The sequence below is a fragment of the Sceloporus undulatus genome, chromosome 1, assembly GCF_019175285.1.
Source record: "Sceloporus undulatus isolate JIND9_A2432 ecotype Alabama chromosome 1, SceUnd_v1.1, whole genome shotgun sequence".
NCBI classification, from domain to species: Eukaryota; Metazoa; Chordata; class Lepidosauria; order Squamata; family Phrynosomatidae; genus Sceloporus; species Sceloporus undulatus.
In genome coordinates this window covers 24,015,876-24,037,386 of record NC_056522.1, presented here as the reverse complement: position 1 = coordinate 24,037,386, position 21,511 = coordinate 24,015,876, and the positions used below count along the sequence as shown (strand labels likewise).

The 21,511-nt window shown below is 39.1% G+C and overlaps 1 protein-coding gene across 3 annotated transcripts in view; it reads right to left on the bottom strand.

Annotated features, from left to right (window-relative positions):
• The window catches only part of MERTK (MER proto-oncogene, tyrosine kinase), an 83,113-nt gene that overhangs the window by 18,631 nt on the left and 42,971 nt on the right, over window positions 1–21,511 (bottom strand). The window contains exons 8-12 of one of the 3 annotated variants that reach the window (XM_042452043.1): window positions 20,731–20,879; window positions 14,624–14,777; window positions 12,310–12,466; window positions 4,463–4,548; window positions 2,388–2,483 (exon numbers count right to left, since the gene is read on the bottom strand). In XM_042452043.1, the coding sequence (XP_042307977.1) occupies window positions 2,388–2,483; window positions 4,463–4,548; window positions 12,310–12,466; window positions 14,624–14,777; window positions 20,731–20,879 (642 nt within the window). The remainder of the gene's footprint in view (window positions 1–2,387; window positions 2,484–4,462; window positions 4,549–12,309; window positions 12,467–14,623; window positions 14,778–20,730; window positions 20,880–21,511) is intronic. The other 2 variants (XM_042452051.1, XM_042452058.1) reach the window with 2 other exon arrangements.

Here is a 21,511-nt window from a genome sequence, read left to right as displayed (position 1 = left end):
GGCTTGAAAATATTTTAAATATATATAAATTTCAAAAAGCAAAGCTTGATTTTGCCATTTATATAAAGGACACCATTTTACTATGCCATAATATTTAATGGGATTTGAGCCTCCATGGATTTTGGTATCCACAGGGGATCCTGGAACCAAATCCCAGCAGATATCAAAAGTCCACTGTAATATTTATTTGTTTGTTTATTTATTTAACTTATACTCTGGTTTTCTCCCAGGACAAAGTGGCATATAGAAAGCCATGCCTTGAAACCAATGTTGATGCCAGTCAGGTTTCCAGGGGAAGGGTGAGGTGCCACAGGTGAGATGCCACAGGTAAGAAGGCCCTCTGCTGTGTCTTCCCCATTACAGTACTGTATATTGTTCCCAGCTGGTGGGACGCAGAGGTTGGCGCTTCCAGATCTCAGTCTTGTACATATTTTACACCTTTAGCAGCACCTTTAGATGGTGGCTATTTCTTTCATAATGCATTACTTCCACTTCCCCTTATCCCAGTTGTGCTATTCTCAATAAAAATATCCTTCATGTGGTATGAACTGGCTTTCCGCATTGTGGTTAATAAATGAGGAGCTGTGGTAGGCTGGTTTACTTTGGAATGTACCACCCACTGTGAAAGTGATGTTCTTAATCTAGGCTGTGTCAGCTGTTACACTGAAGCAAAAAATCTGTCACTTTAAAAATCTTTTAAAAAATTGTTGTGGCATGGCCAAAGTCCATTCAGACATAGGGAAAAAGTGGATATATTCCATTGGGCTCTGGTCAATGAATAATTACTGCTATAATAAATATATTAATCTGTAAAATGCCACAGGACTTTTTGTGAATCTTAAACTAATTTTCTTCAGCGTACATTGATGCTCTCGCAATATGTGGCTTTCCATTTTGGAATAAAAATTCCCAATTGTGAATGGAAGGGACTATAGACAAGCTCGCCTTTTAGATCCATTTCTGCTAACAGTAGAGAGAGGTTTTAAGATGATATACAGATGGCTTTACATTCCTTTTAAACAATCTCTTTATTGTCATAAATATAATCTAAGTTGTTGGAGAGGATGTGGAAAAGGGGGAACATTAATCTATATGTGGTTGGAATGCACCAGGATAGTGGTTTTTTGAACTGAAGTAATAAATATTATTGATGAAATTATTAAAGAGAAAATTGAAAAGAGAGGAGAACTATGCTTTTTTTTTACTTATTTAAGCACAGAAATACAATGCTACAGAATAAAAATCCGATTTCACAACTTTTATTGATAGCATGTAGACAAACTGAACAAAACTGGAAATATGCACACAACCTAAACACCCACTATTGGATGCAAGAGTTTCTTGATCTGGCTAATTATGAATATCGGATATTTGAGAGGGGAACAAGGGGTTGATGTTTTTGTTGATGATTGGTTCTACTTTACTGATTATGTAAACAAAAATGGGAGACTTGTGGAACATCTCACTACATTGCCAAAAATTCTGGAAAGAGTTCTTGGGCTTGTCTACTTTGGTGATTTCCCCCAAACACCCCTGGTTGGGGTTCAATCTTTTTATATGTATACATGATGCAGATCCTGAATTGGGTCTGGCGTGTCTTCATGAAGTCCGCACCCGATTTCGGGCTCCCTCCCTCTAACCCGCATTTAAATAACTCACCTTTTGCTGTGAGTTTTTTACTCCTTTTGCAGTGACAAAGGTGGCTGTGTTTTCACTCATGAGAACTCATGGTTCCTGTAAGCTTTCCATCCCCACCACCATGGACACAAGGCACTGTGAGGTCAGAACGAGGTGCCCAGTGTCCATAGCATGGCTAGGTGCCTCATCCTGACCTTAGCAGCAGCAGCCAGTGACGAACAGGGGCAGGGAAGGCAGCCACCTGTTATTCACTCTGAGAGCCAAAAACCTTCAGTAAAAGGGAACTGATAAGGTGGGAATTCAGGGCCAGAATACTCCACTGCAGCCCAAAGTAGTGTAGACCCACCCCTTAACAAATAAGGGAGGGAGGGAGGGAGGGAGTACTTGGTTATTTGGAGAATGGTCCAGCAGAACATACTGAACAGATTTGGAAATTTTCTGGATGTGGAAGGCTGAACTTGATTACATATCAGCCACATAGTAGCTGATTTTAAGATCTATTGATTGCAGTTATTAATGGTGCCTTTTTTGTTTTTGCCGATTTTGTTTTTCACTCTGGTAAAGTTATACACATACATGTGGCTTTCCATGGAATAGGTCTAGATTGAAAGAGGCCAAAATGAGCTACTTTGGACCTTTCAGCATTCTGCCCATCAAAAGTGCTCATGTTAGTTTGAGTTAAGGCCACTTTGGAGACAACAAAGGCTTGCCTGGAATATATGATAGCTAACAGGATGCCTGATACTGACCCTCTCCCAAGATCTTCCCCAGGGACAGGTTGTTCCTGACAATCACAACATCCTGGAGCTTTTCCTGCAGCTCTTCACTCACCCCAAGGCTGCCCACTGCAAAGAGAGAAATTTTGGTGAGCTAGAAAAAGCAGTGCCCGAATGTCACATCTTATGCTTGAAGTAAGAAGAGGCCATCAGCTGATAAGAAGAAATTTAAGGTCTTTTTATGTTGAAAATAGAGTTAGTCAATGCATGCTGCGGAAGTACACAATATAGCTTTTTATTTGCTGTACCAGTTCAGATTGCATATAAATGATCTAAAGGTTGAATTCTTCCTCTGAGCATTCTTACCCTGCAGAAAGCTAGACTAGTAATGGGCAAATGCCTCTCTCCTACTTCCTTCCCAATGTGCTATGTACAATGTAGTTTGTGAGGGTATACCAAACATGAATCCCACTCAAGTGGGACTGAAGTAGTACAGTCCATGAAACACAGCACCATGTAGTTGTAATGCAAATTATGGAGGGGTTTTTTTGACAGACGGTGTGAAGCATAAGGTTCTATATGAAAGACAGGGCCACAGAAATCTACAAAACTTAAATATACTGTACTGAGCACGTGTTAGCCTATATCCCAGTGCACAAATAAACAGTAGAGAAAGAATAGCACCACAGCCCCCTTATTTCCATTGCAAGAGTAATTCCTCTATTTTCTCATCCTTTTTCCTTCTTGTTCTTGCTCTTTAAGGAGACACAAGAAGTTATGAATGGGATAGAGAAAGGGGGGTATAAGAACTTATCTATGCACCATTTCAGAAAACACACCATGACCAATACGTTTGCAATAGTCCAGTTCCCCTCTGTATTGTAAGTACTACAGTGGGGGAAACCCTACAGAAAACAAGAAGAGAACATGGGCTGCAACTTTCAAAATTGTTGACACTCTTCCATAGCACAGTGAAGGAGATTCCCAATGTTTCCTTCAGAAGTTGCTAGATTTAGAATTGGGGACCCACAGCTATGTGCAGAGCCCAACAACACTGCAAGCTGGAATGTTCTTTATGCAGTGAACAGTTTTAAAACAGTGCTTTTTAAGATATCTGATGTAGGAGACTTGCAATATTTTCCTCCAATACACCAGGCAGGGGTGTCACTAGGGGGTGCTGGTGGTTCAGGCCACACCATGTGACACCTCGGGTGGGGGGTGGTGACACCACTGCTTCCCAGACATCTGTCTTTTGGCAGAAATGGGCTGTGGCATTTGTCTGCGTCCCTTTAAATTGCTGAAGAGATGGTGTGCATGGAGCAAGGCTCAGTAGAAGAAAGGAGGGTTCCCAGGTTTTTTAAAAAAATTAAAATTAATTGTTAATTATCTCATTGGGTGACACCAACCGTAGTGACATCCCTGACACCAGGGAACAGTATGGTACTTGTGACCATTGGCTACACCCCTCTCTCTCTCATGGAACTTAATCAGCAACCAATGGCTCAGGGACAGGAACCAGTCCATGAAAAACCTCTCTGAATAGCACTGTTTTTAGAATACTGAGATAACTCCAGCCACTTGGGCTGACCACTAGCTCTCCTTCTCAGAAAGAACCATACAGACTACCTGTTCAGTTTGAGACTTTCTCTAGGCAATTATAATTTTTATTCGTTCTTGACTTGTTCTTGGTTCAGATCATCTCTGACAGTTTCCCAGGAGAAAATTGTTTTTCTGCCATTCAATTTGATAAGGAAGTCTGATGGCCTACTGTGCACTGTTCCTTACTTAAACAGATATATGGTCTGATTCATTGCTGGTTATACCAGTTGCTGGTTGATGTGCACCCATTCCCATATTCCAATCTCTCACTCCTCTTCCCTCTATTCTTGGGGAAATGGTCAGCATAATCAAGCCACCATCAAGAGTAAAGAAAGTGGATGTAAACTGGTTGCTTGCTTAAACCCATGCTTGCATTTCTTTTGAATCCTTTATTGGGATGATTGGATATTCCATCTAATGCATAAATCCTTGGCCTTCTCAGCAGCATTATTCTGTGTGTTTTAAAAAATAGAACAATAGACAGGTGTAGAGGCAAATGTAAAACTTACGTGTGAGTTCAACAGCTCTGCGGCAGTAGGACTTCTTGGCTTTGTAACTGACAGCCAGTTCTGACTCATCACTACTGAAAGCATACCTATGGGAGTCAGAAAAATATAACATTTTAATGTTGTGGTAACAATATTCCATCAAACTGTATTCTTTAGAAAGCATGGGAGTTGCAGCTGCAAAAAGGCAACTTGATTGTCTTAGCCAGGGAATTGTCATGGACAGGTGTTTAACTCAGCAGGAATTCAAACAATTCAAAAGGAAAGGAAGTTCAAGCATTGTCCACCATGTTTAATTTTTCCCCTACTGCATTATATGATAACAGTTGTTTTCCATTAGTTTATCTTAATAAATGCTTGATAAATTCAGCTTGGCTATAATAGCAATGCTGAGTCACTCAACTATTTTGGGGTGGGGTAAGGAAATGACATTACTTAATCATTTCCTGTTCCTTTAAAACAGTGTTCATTAACAATGTGAACTTAGGAACTTTCACTTCTATGCACTACATTTCTTTTCTTTTCCTAATTTACCATTTCAACGTCTCAAGAAGCAAACAGGAGCCTTTGAACAGCAAGGACAACCATAATGAAAGAAAACTCACTTAAAGTTATTTTTAAAAAAAATACAAATAGATGCTTTTCAGGGAGTTTCCTCCTGCCCCAGGACCATAGTGCATGGAGGATCACCTCTTCTCTCAGCCCCCACCAACCATTCAGCTTACCTGCTTTCTTTAGTGTTTTTGTTTAAAAAGCTATAGTCAGCTAATAAGTATACAACAGACTTAATTTTAACTTACACATTTTGAGAGGTACACTGTACCACCTCTGGCTGCAGAGGTTGCCAATGGCACTTTGAATTCTGTATCCTATAAAAAAGAAACTTCCCTGCAATTTTTTTTTTAAAGCTAGCATTTCAGGAAGAAACGCTCCAGGCCAAGTTCCCACAGCATGCTAGATCTCTGCCTTCAGGGATATACATTTTTAACAAGCATTCATACATGCTATCTGTGGAGACAGGAAGTCCTGGGATAGTAGCAGCTCATATGTATGTTTTCCCCCATCTGCCTTTGCTGAAGTCACTGTGAGCAAAAAGCAGCCAGGTTGGGAGAGACATCAAACTTTTGAGCCAACGTCATGTACCTTGCAGCACACACTATTATACCCTACATAGCAGTGGTTCCCAAACTTTAGTCCTCCAGATATTTTGTACTTCAGCACCCAGAATCCCTGAACTTCATTCAAAATGGCTCGGAAATCTGGGAGTTGAAGTCCAAAACACCTGGAAGGCCAAAGTTTGGAAACCACTGCTATATAGATATTATAGTAGGAAGGGGAGAGAAATAACTGCAGAGATGGAGGCAGAAGGATCCATAGTTATCCACTGCAATGTATGTGCAATGTCTGTCTTCTTGCCAAAAAAAAAAACACGAGCAACAATGGAGAGTGCATGCCAACAAAAGAGTCAAGGTAGCTGTCCACCACAACAAGAAGCAAAGTGGTTGGGAGTAGAAAGACACTTGTATGGCAGCCTGACAAGATAAATTGGGAAGTGTGCCTTCTTCTTGGCACACATATCTGGGATGTCACTTGCCAAAGCTCACCAAGAACACTGATCAGCACCCCTTTCTTCTTACTCATCTTGACACCAACAACACTGCCAAGAACATCCCTGAACAGATCACCTCTGACTATGAAGCTTTGGGGAGGAAATGAAAGGGTTCAATGGCACCCTTATGAGGATGGCAGTGTTAGGTAGTGCTGAAATTGTAAATAGTATTGAAATGCTTCATTGAATAAAGGAACACAAGAGACACTGCAGACTGGGCCAGGCAGAAAAATCAGCAGTATCACAACATGTTATAAAACATCCTGGGCATAAAATGCTATTTGAAAACACTGAAATTCTGGACCATGCCAACATCTATCAGGTCAGAATGCACAGGGAAGCCATTGAAATCTATAAACACCTAGAGAATGTTTCATCTGGAGATCCTGCACGGAGCAGGGACATGAAGACCCATGACATCCTTTCTAACTATGATTCTATGATTCTGCCACCTCCAGTGAGATGAATTATTCTGGCACTTCATAATTTTGACATGTCATTGTGTCCCTGCATAGGCTAGATCAGGACTCAGCTGAATAATCTATAAATTTTAGTTGCCCAAGACACAGCAAAATGCTAATTACTGAAGTACAGCTACAAAAGAAAAAGGTTTACTACATAGACAGCACCTCAGTGATTGAATCTCATTAGTGTTTCCCTTTGATAGAATAGCTTTTATCTGCAGAATAAGGAAGCACAAAGTCATCTCCATACCCTGTAGCCCTCTGTGTCATTGAAATCTGTTCCAGTGGGTAACAGGGTTCCTCTACAGCAGTGGATCCAAAACTTTGATCTTCCAGGCATTTTGGACGTCAGCACCCAGAAGCTCTAGACAGCTTGGCCAACAGTCAGGAATTCTGAGACCTGAATTCCAAAACAACTGGAGGACCAAAGTTTGGGAATCACTGCTCTAGAGCAACTCTGAAGGGGCACAGGGACTGTAGGGGGAATGATGGGAAGAGGGACTACCATTGTAGGAGAAGAAGTCTGATCACGCAGCAACAAATCTTGCTCAGTGTATTTCATAATAAAGGAATTATGCTTCCAAAAGCAGCATTGTGCATAGTTAAGTGCTGATATCTATAGTGAATTTTAAGCTATTGCAATCTATTGAATTCTAACAGACAAAGGAGAACTCACAGACTATTGCATTAGTATGAAGAAACATAGGAGATTTTGCTTTAGATTCTTAACTGAGCCAAATTCCCAGAAGTGTGTTGTGGAAAAAAATATTTTGGTACACTCAGAACAGCTGGTTATTTCAAAAGGCTTTTTTTAAAAAAGTTGCTGAACTGTTTAGAACTTCACTGTACAAGGTCACAAGGGAAGAAGGAGTTTTGTGAAGTGAGATTACAATGGGCCTTTGTTGACAGTATAAAACAATACTTGCATACTATGGCAGAAAGTGGCTGCCTTCCAGTTAGAAAAGACTAAGGCTTAGAAGTGGTTTGTGCAGTAAACAAGATCAACATTTTCGCAGCACAACCTATTCTATTTCTAGGGTACTGCACCATATTACATTATTGTTACAAACATTGGTATCAACAATGTCTTGTGAATAATCATTGAAATTATTATTAACACAATTATCACTATCTGTATTTTTTGCATTTTATTGTGGTCTCGTTGCTTTCATCTTCCCATCTTCCTGCACTCACATATATAAAAAGCATGTTGCATCAGGTTGACATTTCATGAATTAGATAAAGTAGACTCTGAACCAAAAACATTTATGCTACAATAAAACATTTAGTCTGCCCACATCCGATTCCTGTTGACAGAATCACTCCCAATTTATAACACATTTTCCTTCGTCACAATGCTAATTCAATACAATAATACCTTTACTGAAATTCTATTTTAAATCAGGATCATTTTCATAGAAGTGTTCTGAAAATAATCAGGCAAATGTAGTAACCTGAAAATATAAGTATACAAAGAAATCCTGATTCCTTTCACTAGGTATTTGCCAATTTAGGTTTTTGAAGATAGAACTCCCAGAAACCACCAGCCAAAATGGTGACTTGGGTTCTGGGGTCTGCAGGCCAAAACTATTTTTTCAAGCATTATTCTCACCACAAACAAGGTGCTTTTCTGTCACTGAGTTGACACAGAGAGCCTTCACACATTTACTAAGGTAAAAATCCAAGACATTTCCTGAACCATCCACCTCAGGTACCGAGAGGTAATAATTAGGGAAATGCTATTTCAGCTTTGCTATCCCATTTCTTATTCTTTTTATTTATTTCATTTCATTTCTCCCAGAAAGGGACCAAATATGAGCCCTGGTGGTGCATTGATTAATTGCCTGTATTGCAGCCATTCACTCACAAACTGCAAGGGGCTCAGGCTCGACTCAGCCTTCCATCCTTTTGTAGATTGGTAAAATGAGTATCCAGCTTTCTCAAGATGTGACCAAAGTACGACAGCCTCAGCTTTGTCATCTTGACTTCCAGAGAAAGTTCAGTCTTGCTCTGTTTTAGCCCCCCCCCTCTTTTTTTTTCTTTTTAGCAATTCACAGTATCCTCAGCACTCTTCTCCAGCACCACATCTTAAATGACTTTGTTTTCTTTCTCTCAGATTTCTTCACTGTCCAGTTCTTACATCTATACATGGTGATGGGGGAATAAAATGGCTTGGACCATTATAACTTTAGTGCTCAGTTGTGCATTTTTGCACTTTAGGATCTCATCTAGTTCTTTCATGGCAATCCTTCCTATTCCTAGTCTTCTTCTTATTTCTTGACTGCAATCTCTGTTCTGATCAATATTTGATCCAAGGTACAGGACGTCTTTAACTATTACAATTTCTTCATTATCTTGGTTGAATTTATGTAGATCCTCTGTGGTCATTATTTTTGTTTTCTTTATGTTCAGCAGTAAGCCTGCATTAGCACCTTCTACTTTGACCTTCCTTAATAATTGTTCCAAGTCTGCGATATTTTCTTCTAATAGTATGGTGTTACCTTCATATCTTACATTATTGATGTTCCTTCCTCCTATCTTTCCTCCTCCTCCTTCTGAGTCTAAACTTGCTCTTTGCATGATATTTACTGCCTACAAGTTGAACAAGTAAGCTGATAATATGCTGCCTTGCTTGATCCCATTATCAACTGGGAACCATTCTGTTACAATAAAAAAATTTAAAACAATTAAAATATGCTTGCTAAATATAAAATTGCATGAAACATACAAAAGTTAAAGAACAGAAATACACATACACCATATAAAAGCCTTTTTGACAAAGATTATATATTTTAAAAATTGATTTGCCCGCTGCAGCTCCCTCGCGCAGCAAAACAAGGCACGGATAGACCGCCCAAGACAAAAGCAAACTGCTGCAGTATCTCCTAGCTTGTCTGTTGCTTCTTATTAATAATTTTTGCTATCATGACCACATCCTGATGTTGCATGGTCACCCATGTCCCAGTTTAAATGTGTGAAATGTTTGAGGGTATGCTATAGAGCACGAAGGAGAAAAATAGGGAAGCAAGTCCAGAGAGAAAATGCACCATGGTTGCTTCAGCTCCTGCAGTCTGGCAAAATTTAATGGTAAAGTGTGGATATCTGGATTGCAATCTGATATAGTTCTCCTGACAGGACAGTGCGAATTATAGGGAATAATGATGTACTGAAGGAGATCTAAGGCTAAGGAACAAAGGGCTAGGGAGGTTTAGAGACTTTACTGTATATTATGCAGTAAAATGTAACAAACACTATTAAGACATTTAGTAGTCAAAAAGCTCTTCATAGTCACATGCACAAATGAATCATACTTCCCAAAAGGTCACATAGCAGAACCTCTATTATCCAAATCTGCTGATTATGTGGATTCTCATTCTTTGCCCTGTTTTACTGTTCACTGAGGCACCATCATTACCTTATTTCAGTACTATGGGCAATCAGGACAATTAAACCAGTGCTTAAATCTGCTGTCTTATGCATTCCTCTCTGGTAGTAAATCACACTGGCCTTGGTGGAGCATACTCCTGAGCTGGCATGCTGCCCATTTTCTAATTAAATCAATGGCATGAAAAAGTGCCTTTGACTGGATTCTAAGCTTGTTGTTGTTGTTATCTGCCCTCAAGCTGGTCCTGACTCATGGCAACCCTGTGTATGAGACATCTCCAAGCCCCCGCCCCCATCATCCACTGCTCTGCTTAGGTCCTGTAGATTTAGCCCTGTGAGCTCCTAGGTGAGTCAAGCCATCTGGCATGTGGTGTTCCTCTCTTTCTACTGCCTTCCACCATTCCAAGCATTATCATGTTTTCTAATGAGTCATGCCTTCTCATGATGTGACCAAATTACGACAGCCTCAGCTTCATCATCTTGGCTTCCAGGGAGAGTTCGAGTTTGATATTTTCTAGAACCTATTTGTTGGTTGATTGAGTTGATTTATTTTTATTATCCACATTTTTCACTGTCCAACTCCCACACCTGTACATGGTGACGGGATGTTGGATGTTGGACAGAAGCCCTCTCCACTTTTCAATCTGGTAACTCTAACATTGCAGTTGACCATCCATATCCACGGATTCTACCCATGGATTCAAGCATCCACAGCTTGAAAATATTTTTTAAAAATAAATAAATTCCCAAAATAAAACTTTGATTTTGCCATTTGGTAAAAGTAACATCATTTTACTATGCCACTGTATTTAATAGGACTTGAACATCCACAGATTTTGGTATCCACAGGGGGGCCTGGGAGCAAACCCCAGCAAATACCAAGGGCCTGCTGCACTTACAGACTTGATATTCAAAGTATTTTAGGCTACACTTAGACTGCAGAATTAATGCAGTTTGATACCATTTAACCACCATGGTTCAATGCTATGGAATTCTGATATTTGTAGTTTTGTGAGATTTTTAGCCTTATCTGCCAGAAAGCTCTGGTGCCACAACGAACTACAAATCCCAGGATTCCATAGCATTGAGCCATGACAATTAAATAAGACTGGATACTAATTGTCAGTCTTGAGCTAAGCCTGGATTTGAAAATCGGGTTCAGCAATTTATTAACCATCAAGCAGTCTATTCCTTTCTGGTATAGATTTCAGAAGTAGTCCTTGTCACAGGAAACTGCAAAGATCCTAGGTGCAGACAACTATTCTGGCTAAATATATGGAAGACAGATGATGACAGACGACAATGATGCTGACCTTATTTCATCCTGTCTTCCTTCACAAGGATCGAAAATGGCTGAGAACTACATAGAAGCAAATGCTTAAACTCACAGCAGTGAGTTTAACAAGTATCTAAAAAATATAACAAATATTAAAAAATTTAAAGCCTATGAACAGTAAAGAAAAATTTCCTGATGCTCTGAAAGATGCATTCAGCCATCACCTGAAAGACTGGGGCATGGGGGAGTCTCTACAGCAAGGTGGTTCCAAAGCAGGAATGCCATCACCAAGAAGGCTCTGCTACATGTGTTACTTCCATAGGTCATACTACTCAAAGGTTATTTAGGACTTTGTTTCTTACACAAGCACCTTTAATTGGGCCTGTTGGCTTACTGGCAGTAACTCCAGCGATTTCTGAGGGCTTTTTAGAAAGCTTGCCTCTTGTTGTGCTGCTTTAGAAAATGAAAGAACATCCTGCCACCTATTCTGTCAATACTGCCTAAATTCATGAGCAGTGCTCTAGAAACCAATGTCCAGGCTCCAATTATTTCCCACCTTTTTTCCAGTCAAAGACTCAAGGCAGCTTACAAAAGTTAAAACATCCATTAAAATCTGTATTATACAAAATTTAAAAATATTATTAGACTATTGGTAAAATAAAATTAAAAGGAATGAAAAGCATGACCATTAAAAAGGAAAAACATAAAACATAAACAATACAGCACATTATGAAAGGTTCGCTAAGCAGTCAGCCTTCAAAGGTCTGCTAAAACAAAAACATCTTCAGTTGCCTACAGAAGGATAGCAAGAAGTCTGAGCTCTCTAGGAGGGGTATCCCAGAGCCTTGGAGCAGCCACTGAAAAGGCCCTCTCCCATGTTCCCATCAGATGTAACTATGAGGATGGTGAGACAAAGAAAAGGACCCCTCGAAAAGACACAGGCAGGCCCATATGGAAGAATATGGACTATGAGACAACCTAGACCTAAGCTATATATGGCTATATTGGTCATAAACAGCACTTTGAATATTGTACAAAAACAGATTGACAGCCAAAGGAGCTATTTTAACAAGGGAGTTGTGTGTATGGTTATAAGTATTTTGTTTTTGTTACCTACCCAAACTTAGTCTCCTCTGTCAATTTTCTCCTGACAATCACAGACACGTACATGATTAAGCCGACGATAACAACTCCAAATATAAACCCAAGGACTATCATAAGTGAATCTGTTATTCCAGATTCTGTAGTTGAAGAAGACGTGGTAGATGTCACACCTACAACAATAAGACAAGTTACAGGGGAAAAGACACTAGCATCTTCATATACAGTGTGTGGAGGGGGAGATATGCTTTTGAGCAGTTTGACATCAAGGGTTTTAGAGTTGTTGTTTTGTTACATATTTGATATTGACACAAGTGGATGGTTTCATCAGATTTATGCATTCTGAGACAGCCTGATAAATGTTTCAAGTCAGAAAAACTCCTGCCTTTTAACCTGGAAGGAATTTCCAGGAAAACCACTGCATGAGAAAAGAAAGGGCTGCCAAACACCTTGCTTAGCAGGCAATAGTGTGGAAGCTACTCTGTAGTTTATTTAGCATAACTCTTAATTCAAATTTGAGCATAAAACACATGACATAGTCTCTGCTTTCCTTTCACCAGCAGCAAACCATAATATTTTTTTATTTAAACACACTTTTAATGTTTAATCAAGGAAGGTTCTTGATATGATGTACGTTTTATCTATTTTTAACTTCTGTATGATTTTAAATTAGTTTTATAGTGTTTTAATGTGGTATTTTTACTTTGGTTTTAAAAATTTTTGTAACCTTTTTAAAATTTGTTACAGAAGCAGCCTTGGATCCTGGCCTAGGAGAAAGGCAGCATATAAATTATTAAATAAATAAAATAATATAAAGTCAACTTGCCCCAAGTCAAATAGCTCATCACAATCTGCATAAAATAATCAAATAATAAATAATAATAAATAATAAAATATCAAACACGCCTCTTACGAGGAAGCCCAATATGGCCAGAACTTAGGATGCTTCCAAATGTTCCTCCCGCTTACGTCCCCACACCTATTGTGTTAGTGATTTCTATTTATTTATTTGTTTACTTGTTTTCTCAGTTGTTGAGTGGCAATGATACATATGCATTCTGCCAATCTTCGAGTTCAGATTTTTGAAATTTGTATGGGCTGTAGTAAAGCCATTACAATAGTGTGCATTTACTATCCTTTTTTTTCTTTTGTAAAATCTCCTTTACATTATTAGAAACCTGGAATGAAAATTTCCTGACAGTATGTGCCTAAGAAGCACTTGCTGAAATATCCAAGAGAGAAAAGACAAAAAGGCGAAGAAATGGACATGAAATGCATCCATTTCAAATCATTATTGCAACAAGACTAATTAGAAAATTGAAGGGAGGAAATATTTGTCAACTTCAGTTTTCCCCCTCTCCATTTGAATCCTGTGATCCCACACAAAAACTATCCCTTCTCCACTGCAAGTTTTTCCACCTTGGAAAAAAAAACTCCATTGTTGTCAACAGAAACTTTTTAAAAGCCTAATTTCATAACAAGAGGCATGCATCCTATAGAAAGGAGTGTATGTTTGTATATCAGCATATGTATATAAATGACTTGGGGTGATACTGTGGGATGGACAGTGGAGTTTGGACAATCAGGTCAGGTACCATGTGTCAGCAGGGCTGTCCCTACCCATTTTGAGATACGATTTCTAATGTAGTAGCCTCTAGTTCCTACTGGACCTTGATCCAGCCACATTTTCTTAGCCTGGCCTGTCTTAAAGAAATATTGTAAAAATAAATTGGGAAGGACAGCCATGTACACTGTTCTGGACAGTGGCATTACTAGGGTTGGTGCTGTAACTCATGGTGTCGCCCCCATGGACCTCCTGGGATGGGGGTGCAGATGGGGAGGAGAGTCTCACTGCAGGGAACCCAGCATCCTGCCACTTTGGTTCCTCCCCAGCTGAGACAGCAAAGACGAGATGCTCTCCCGAGCAAGAACAGTTTTTTAATTACAAAAAATCTCCATTCTTAAGGAAAGAGGAAGTCCCTGTAAACAGCTCTATCTCCCAGAGAACAACAGTGGAAAGGAGCCAAGTAGAAGGGTAAGCTGTGGGATTGTGAAACAGAGAGCAGGGTTTGTGGCCTATCCTTGTCCTCACCCCTGCAAAGGGGAATGGCAAACCAAGAAGGGTCCCCTTTCCTTTCTAAGGGAGAGACCTTGGGATGCCTCACCACTCTGCCTGATCTCACCCCCTCTGCTAGTGCCACCCGGTGTAATCTGCACCCCCTAATCTTGGATTCATTTGGAAGAAAAGCAGGATATAAATGTAATTAAAGAATAAAATTAAGACTTTAGCTCACAACATTAACTGATACCACCAGACTGCTCTGACTCACCATTCCCTGGAATAAAAATTCCTACTGGGTCACTGAACGGCCCAACTCCACCATTTGTGACTGCTGCTACTCGCACTATGCACGTGGCATTAGTGGCCACAATCGGGATGTGGATGGCATTGGTATCTTTGTCAACATGAGAAGAGTGATTGTGCTGCACATGGGGAAAAAAGTTTTCAAAAGACAGACGAATTAGTGGAAAACCTTGTTCCTCACTTAAGCCATTAAATAATTAACTGAAAAAACCAAGATTTATCCAGATCTGACAGATTTTCAGATTACATTTCATGCTTATTTGTTTACGCTGTGGGTCTTCCAGTAACCAACAGAGATTAAAGCCATGAAAACAATCATCTATTTATGGAGAATGTAGAATCTCTGTAGTATTCCAAGCACTGGATGTGAACAATGAAGCAGCTGACAAGCATTTCTGTTTAAACTCCCTGGACCACTGAAATCAAAAGTGAACATAAATTTTATACAGCTGTATAAGCTGCCAGCTATAGTCTATCAGACCTAGTCATTACAAGGCTGTCCTCAGACTGGAGACAAAGCCAAAAAGAGACAAAATAAACCTAATAATGTAAACAAAAAGCAGAGTGCTCTGATGAAACAGAGGATGTGAATAGCTAGTAAAATTCATTTTTCTTATTACACTCCAAAACCACCTTGCCTCCATTTCTGGCTTTACAAAACCACATAAATTGTTCCAATTATTATTTTCTCTTATCATGTTGGCCATGCTATTTTTCACTGGCTGGGATTGCTATTCCAGGACAAAGCTTGGAAAATTATAAATAAACACAATTACATGCAGAAGCTATCCATAACTGACCAGTAGTAGCAATGGGTCCAGAGCATCATCAGCCTGCTTCCACTGCTCAGTTGGATGGCTTCAGTATGTCATATTTATTCTTCTTAAAAGTGTATCTTAACAGTCCAGTTATTTGTAAATTTATTTAGATGCCTCATTCTTCTTAAAAGTAACTTTCTTAGCTCTATTATTCACAGCTACAAAAGAAGGTGGGGGGATGACGTGCAACAAAAACAATCTAATGTCACATAAAAATGTTGGCCTGTCATAGTCCTAGTGTTGGAGTATAATTGGGTTTACTTGCCTTCCAAGTGAGTAGAATGAGGCATCTAAATAAATTTACAAGTAACTGGGCCATTAAGATATACTTGAGCATTTGCTAAAAATCTGAAAATCTTCAATGCTTAAAAGAAAATTGTTATCAGTCAAAAAGAAAGGTAACTACCAGTAGTAAGTCAATTAATACTGATAAGTACTTTGTTATTTGGTTTGGAATTTGTGTCCTTTTCGCTTAAATAGTGTGAATGTAGCTAGTGATAAAATGAGCATTTGGAGATTTTTTCCCCTTACAATTAAAATACCACCAGAGAAGCAATGCAAATTGTTTTAACAAGCTGAATTTGTCACAGCATCATCCCAAACAGGTGCAGATACACTAGCATGTCTGATTTGAAATACTAGCATGTCCGATTTGAAACAAGAAATTCCCTTTCCTGTAAACTCATTTATTTCCTGGACAGCCAATGAGTCAGCTGAATAGCTGGAAGAACACTAGGTGCTGCTTTCTAATTAACTGCCACTGGAAAAACAGCAGCAACAACAACTTATTTTGTGACTCAAAGTGCAGCTGGCAGGTTGGCAAGTAATGTTCAATACCTCAGTAGGGCAATATGCTGAACTGGTGTCACTGGAACTGACGAAGCAAGTAGAAGAATCCTCTATAAACAGGAACTAAGCTTTCCTCTCAGTTATAAAACCATTAAGACCACCAGATGATTTTCTTCCTTCCTTTCTCTGTCTTTCTATCTGTCCTCATATATTATATGCTGGTGACATAAACTAATGTATTAATTTCAACTAAGTTATGAATTAAGTTGGGAACTGACCAATGAAAAGAGGAAAGGTAACTAGATTCATATTTTAAATCAAGTGATGGACTTAGGTTGAAATTTCAGTATTAACCTTTCTCTGGAATGAATGAATGAATTAAATGAGACCAGTGTTAAAGTGATTGGAAGCTACACAAAAATGTCATTTGCCATTCATGAAGAATAAGCCTGGAAAATGTTGTCAACAATGGTGACATAAAAATCCTACAGGACTTTAAGATTCAAACTGACACACAATGGGAATATAATATGACAGACATAACTGTAGCCAAGGATGGAAAAGCTTGGACTTTAGAGGAGGCAATCCTGAGGAGTTGAAGAGCTGAAGAAGAAGTGAGATAAAAGATTCTGAAATACTGAGACCTAGAAGTAGAGATTCAGTGTCTCTGGGAAAAGAAAACAACTTTAGTCTCAGTAGTGGAAGTTGTTGTTGCTGTGTGCCTCCAAGTTGTTTCCAACCTATGGTGATCCTAAGGCAAATCTATCACAGGGTTTTCTTAGCAAGATTTCTTCAAAGGGGAGTTTGCCTTTACCTTTCTCTGAGGCTGAGAGAATGTGACTTGCCCAAGTTCACTCAGTTGGCATCCCTGGCCAAACAGGGATTTGGACCCTGGTCTCCAGGGTTGTAGTCCAACACTCAGACCAGTACACCATGCTGGCTCTCTCCAAATGAACTACATTTTATTTAATTAATTATTTCCTCCTTCCTTCCTCTGAGGGTGTGTGTGACATATACAGAAATAAATAGTTCCTCGCATGAGTTAAGATGGATGGGAAATGGTTCGTGTGATCCTATGAGTTGTTCCCAATCTCTTAACTAGGGTTAAGCTCAGTACATTAGGCCCTGCTCATATATAGATCTAATCCTGCCTAAGAGGCTTCTTCTTCCCAATAATCTCCTCCAGATACTTGAAGTCCCTTGTCGTTTGAAAGATTTCATTAAGAAGCTGACTTTCCATTTTACTCAGGGATATTAAAAACAAATAATGGAGTTTATTTTACAATTCTTAGAATAGGCTTGGCCATACCATTAGGTGGAGTGAGGCAGCTGCCTTAAGTGGTGGATGATGGGGGTGAAGTGCTTGAGAACAGAGGAGTGCATGGATTGCCCCCCTCTACGGTATCTACCTGCTCAATGTTGCCCTAAAATTTCTGTTGAGGCACAATTAAACCATCAATTCTACAGTACTTCCTTTTGTTTATGGAATGGGGGGGTGTTCTTTGTCAAATGGGACAGAATGTCTTGGGTGAGCTCTGTTTTAAAAATTGTAAGCACTTATTAAATATGAACTGCCTAAGATATTAAAGTCTTGGCATTCAACATTTAGGGAGCTGGACAAAAAGATTTATCTTCCCCTAAGGATCAAGGAAGTCTCCTGTAGTTTGTTGTCTGATGACTTATACATCTTCATCCAGCACTAGTCACAAGATCAGAATACTACTTTGCTGACTGCAGTGTATTTGGACCATATGATTTCTAAATCCTAGAAGCATTTCTTTTAAAAGGGGAACAGAAAAGTTCTGCAGAAAACAATGGATTGTTTTATCCTTCCATAGGAAACATCAACACATTTAATCCTATACATGTTTATCTAAAGTCGAAAACTCACTGCAGAAACAATCCAGTTTGAGACTGCTTTAACTGCCCAGGTTCAGTGCTAGGGAATCCTGGGAATTGTAGTTTATTGTGGCACCAGAGTGCTCTGACAGAGAAAGCTAAGTGTCTCACAAAACTACAATTCCCGGAATTTGCTAGCACTGATCCAGGACAGTTAAAGTGGTCTCAAACTGAATTATTTCTGCAGTGTGTTTTGGACCTAAAATTAAGCCTCACTTGAATTGAGTGGTTCTTTTTTCTCAGTAGACATCCATAAAAACTGTTTAATGGAGCCTGCTGTTTATCTACTATGCCTCATACTAAAAACAGAGAAGATCCGTCAAATATAAATAAAATTAATGGGGTGAGAATCAAAACAATACAAACATGTGAGCAAGCAGAACCTAAGCATACTTCTGTCACAAGTGCCAGCTGTTCCTTCTGCTTCTTCTTTTGCTTCCTCATCACACTTTTTTTCACAGTTATTTTGAAACAAGAGGGTTTCAGAAAGCACCATGCTTCAATGAGAGTTGTGATGCATGGTGCATTTTTCCCACTGGGAAAGATTTATGCCATTCTGTTTTCATCCAACTGCAGCCTCAGTGACCAGAAGGGATAAGTCAACCTTGCTTTGGATAAAACTCCCAGCTTACTGGATTGAAAAGTTCAAATGGCTTTATATTATGCTCTGAAAGGCTGAGTCACAAACACATTTCACAAAAGGCATTAGATCACAGGTCATTGCAAAATGTCCCTTTTAACTACAAGCAGCTAAAGATTCCAGGCACAATTTCCCTCTCTTTCATAAGGCTAAAGACACTGCATGAATGCAGAGTTTGGGCCAGTGCAAGCTTAAGCATGCCTACTTAGAAGTTCAACACTGAGTTTAACAGGACTTACTCACGGGTCCATGTGTACAGGATTGCAGCCTCATTCTCTTAAGAGCAGTTAAATATCTGGCACTGCTGCAGGAGCACATGCTCCCTCCCCAGAGAAGGGATATGCCAGCATCATCAACTACAAATAAAGAATATGTCTTCACTTCTCCAGATATTGTTGCTCCCCTTTTAAAATCAAATTTTCAACACTGCTTTATACACCAGAAATGTGGAACCTGTGGCCCTCCAAATGGTGCTGGACTCAAACCTTCAACTGGCCTCACTCTTCATAGCCTTCAATTGTAGTTTAACGTCTTGAAGGCCACATGTTCCTCCTCTTTCTACATGACCGGGGCAGTTACATTTTTAAAATACAATGAGCCTTTGGTATCTGCTGGGATTTGGCTCCAGAACCCCCCCGTGGATACCAACCTGATCTCTTATAAGACATATTTTCCTGTCTCCTTGACCTAGATTGAAACATCTCTCTCCTTTTCACTTTGATAGTATTGTTTTAATTGTTATACATTTTAATAGTATTTTATTGTACTACGGTATATTGTTGTTTTTATTGTTGTGATTTACATTTGTATACTATATATTGATACTGGACTGTAATCCCGCCTCGATCCACCTGGGAGAGGCAGGAAAATATAAATAAAATTTTTATTTTTATTATTTATTTAAAATCTGTGGATGCTTCAGTTCCATTAAATAGAATGGTGGAGTGAAATGGTACCCATTACATAAAATAGCAAAACCAAGGTTTGGTTTTTGAATGCATATATTTTAAAAACATTTTCAAGCCATGGATGACTGAATCCATGGATGGTAGAATCTGTGTCGATGCAGAGCCAGCTGTATACCTAGTGCCACCACTTTGCTTAGTCTGATTATAGCTCAGTGGCTGAGCACAAGTTTTGCAAGAAGGTTTAATCCCTGAAATCATCACTTAAACTAATCAGGAAGAAGGTGATGGGAAAAACTTATTATTATTATTATTATTATTATTATTATTATTATTATTATTAACCTTTATTTATATAGCGCTGTAAATTTACACAGCACTGTACATACAATCTTTTAGTTAGACGGTTCCCTGCCCTCAGGCTTACAATCTAAGAAGACACGACACAAAAGGAGAAGGGAGTGGTGGTGGGGAATGGGATCAGGTCCAGCAGTTCCACTTCTCCACCTTATATGTGAAACTCTAAAGAGAGGATAATATTGGGGCAAGTGGATGAATATTGACTCTGTACAAGGCATCTTTGTGTGGTCCTGACATGAATGAGGCTGTTTATTTCAGTCATAGACCAGAACAACAAAATCAGCATCATATTTACAGCATACTCATAGCACATCTAGAACATGGAAGTTACTTGGTACATATAACTAAAACAGTAATTTAAAAATATACATAGAAACATTATTCTCTAAAATCATTCACCACTTTTCTCCTTAGTTTTACAGTCACTGAACAAAACTTAGCCACTTTTAAAATGGTCTCTGGTTCCCTATCCTCTGTTAAGTATGGTAAACAATAATAATCTCATCCATTTGGAATTCATTGCACAATAGGAGCAATAAGCGTAAAATGCATGTTCCTGTAGAATGGCAATATCACTTGCAATAAAGTAAAACCTGTAGATTTAAAGAAGCTTCTTTTGTGAAACTACTTTTGCCTAGGTTATTCATAACTTCATACTTACAGATGCTGAATTCTGCCACATATATGAGATACTGTAACCTTGAAGTTCACCATTCATCATTGTGGCAGGAGGCTTAATCCAAGTGATTATCACAGAAGAGCTTGACTCATTGATGGAGAGGGTGACATTCCCAGGGGGAGCAGAGGGAGCTTAACAACAAAACACATGCACAAGCAAACAACAATGATAAATCTTTTTAGCATGCATGTGTTTAAATGTGTAGATTTTTAAAAACAATATAACCGAGAAAAAAGGGAGGAAAGGATAAGTATCTTAACTAAAGAGAGGATGCAAATCTATATCCGCTCCCCTAACATGAAGTACCCTAAATATGTCCACTATCTATGAATAGTTGTAAGACGGTTGTATTTATCTTCCACGTGTTTTGTTCTGTTCTGTTAAGAAACATGTGCATCATACACTCCCATATGATCCGCTCCGTACACTCGGGTCCTTTGGGGGCCATTTACAATCAGGCAGGACCAGGTTGCCAACTGTCAAGCAGAGGTCTTTTTCTTCAGATGCCTGTAGATTGTGGACCAACCAGCCAGAAGAGATCCGACAGCTGAATATGATAGGATTGAAGACCAGATTCATCTGGGAGGCCTATCCAGATGATTTTTAAATTGTGAATTTTAATTGATTAACTTTTAAATGTGGATTGTTTTTAATATGTATGGGACTTATTTGTTCTTTTAAATTGATTTATTTTAACTGATGTTGTGGATTTGTTAATCTGTTGTTATTCTGTGCCTCAATCCATGGGCAGAGTCAGGTAAGA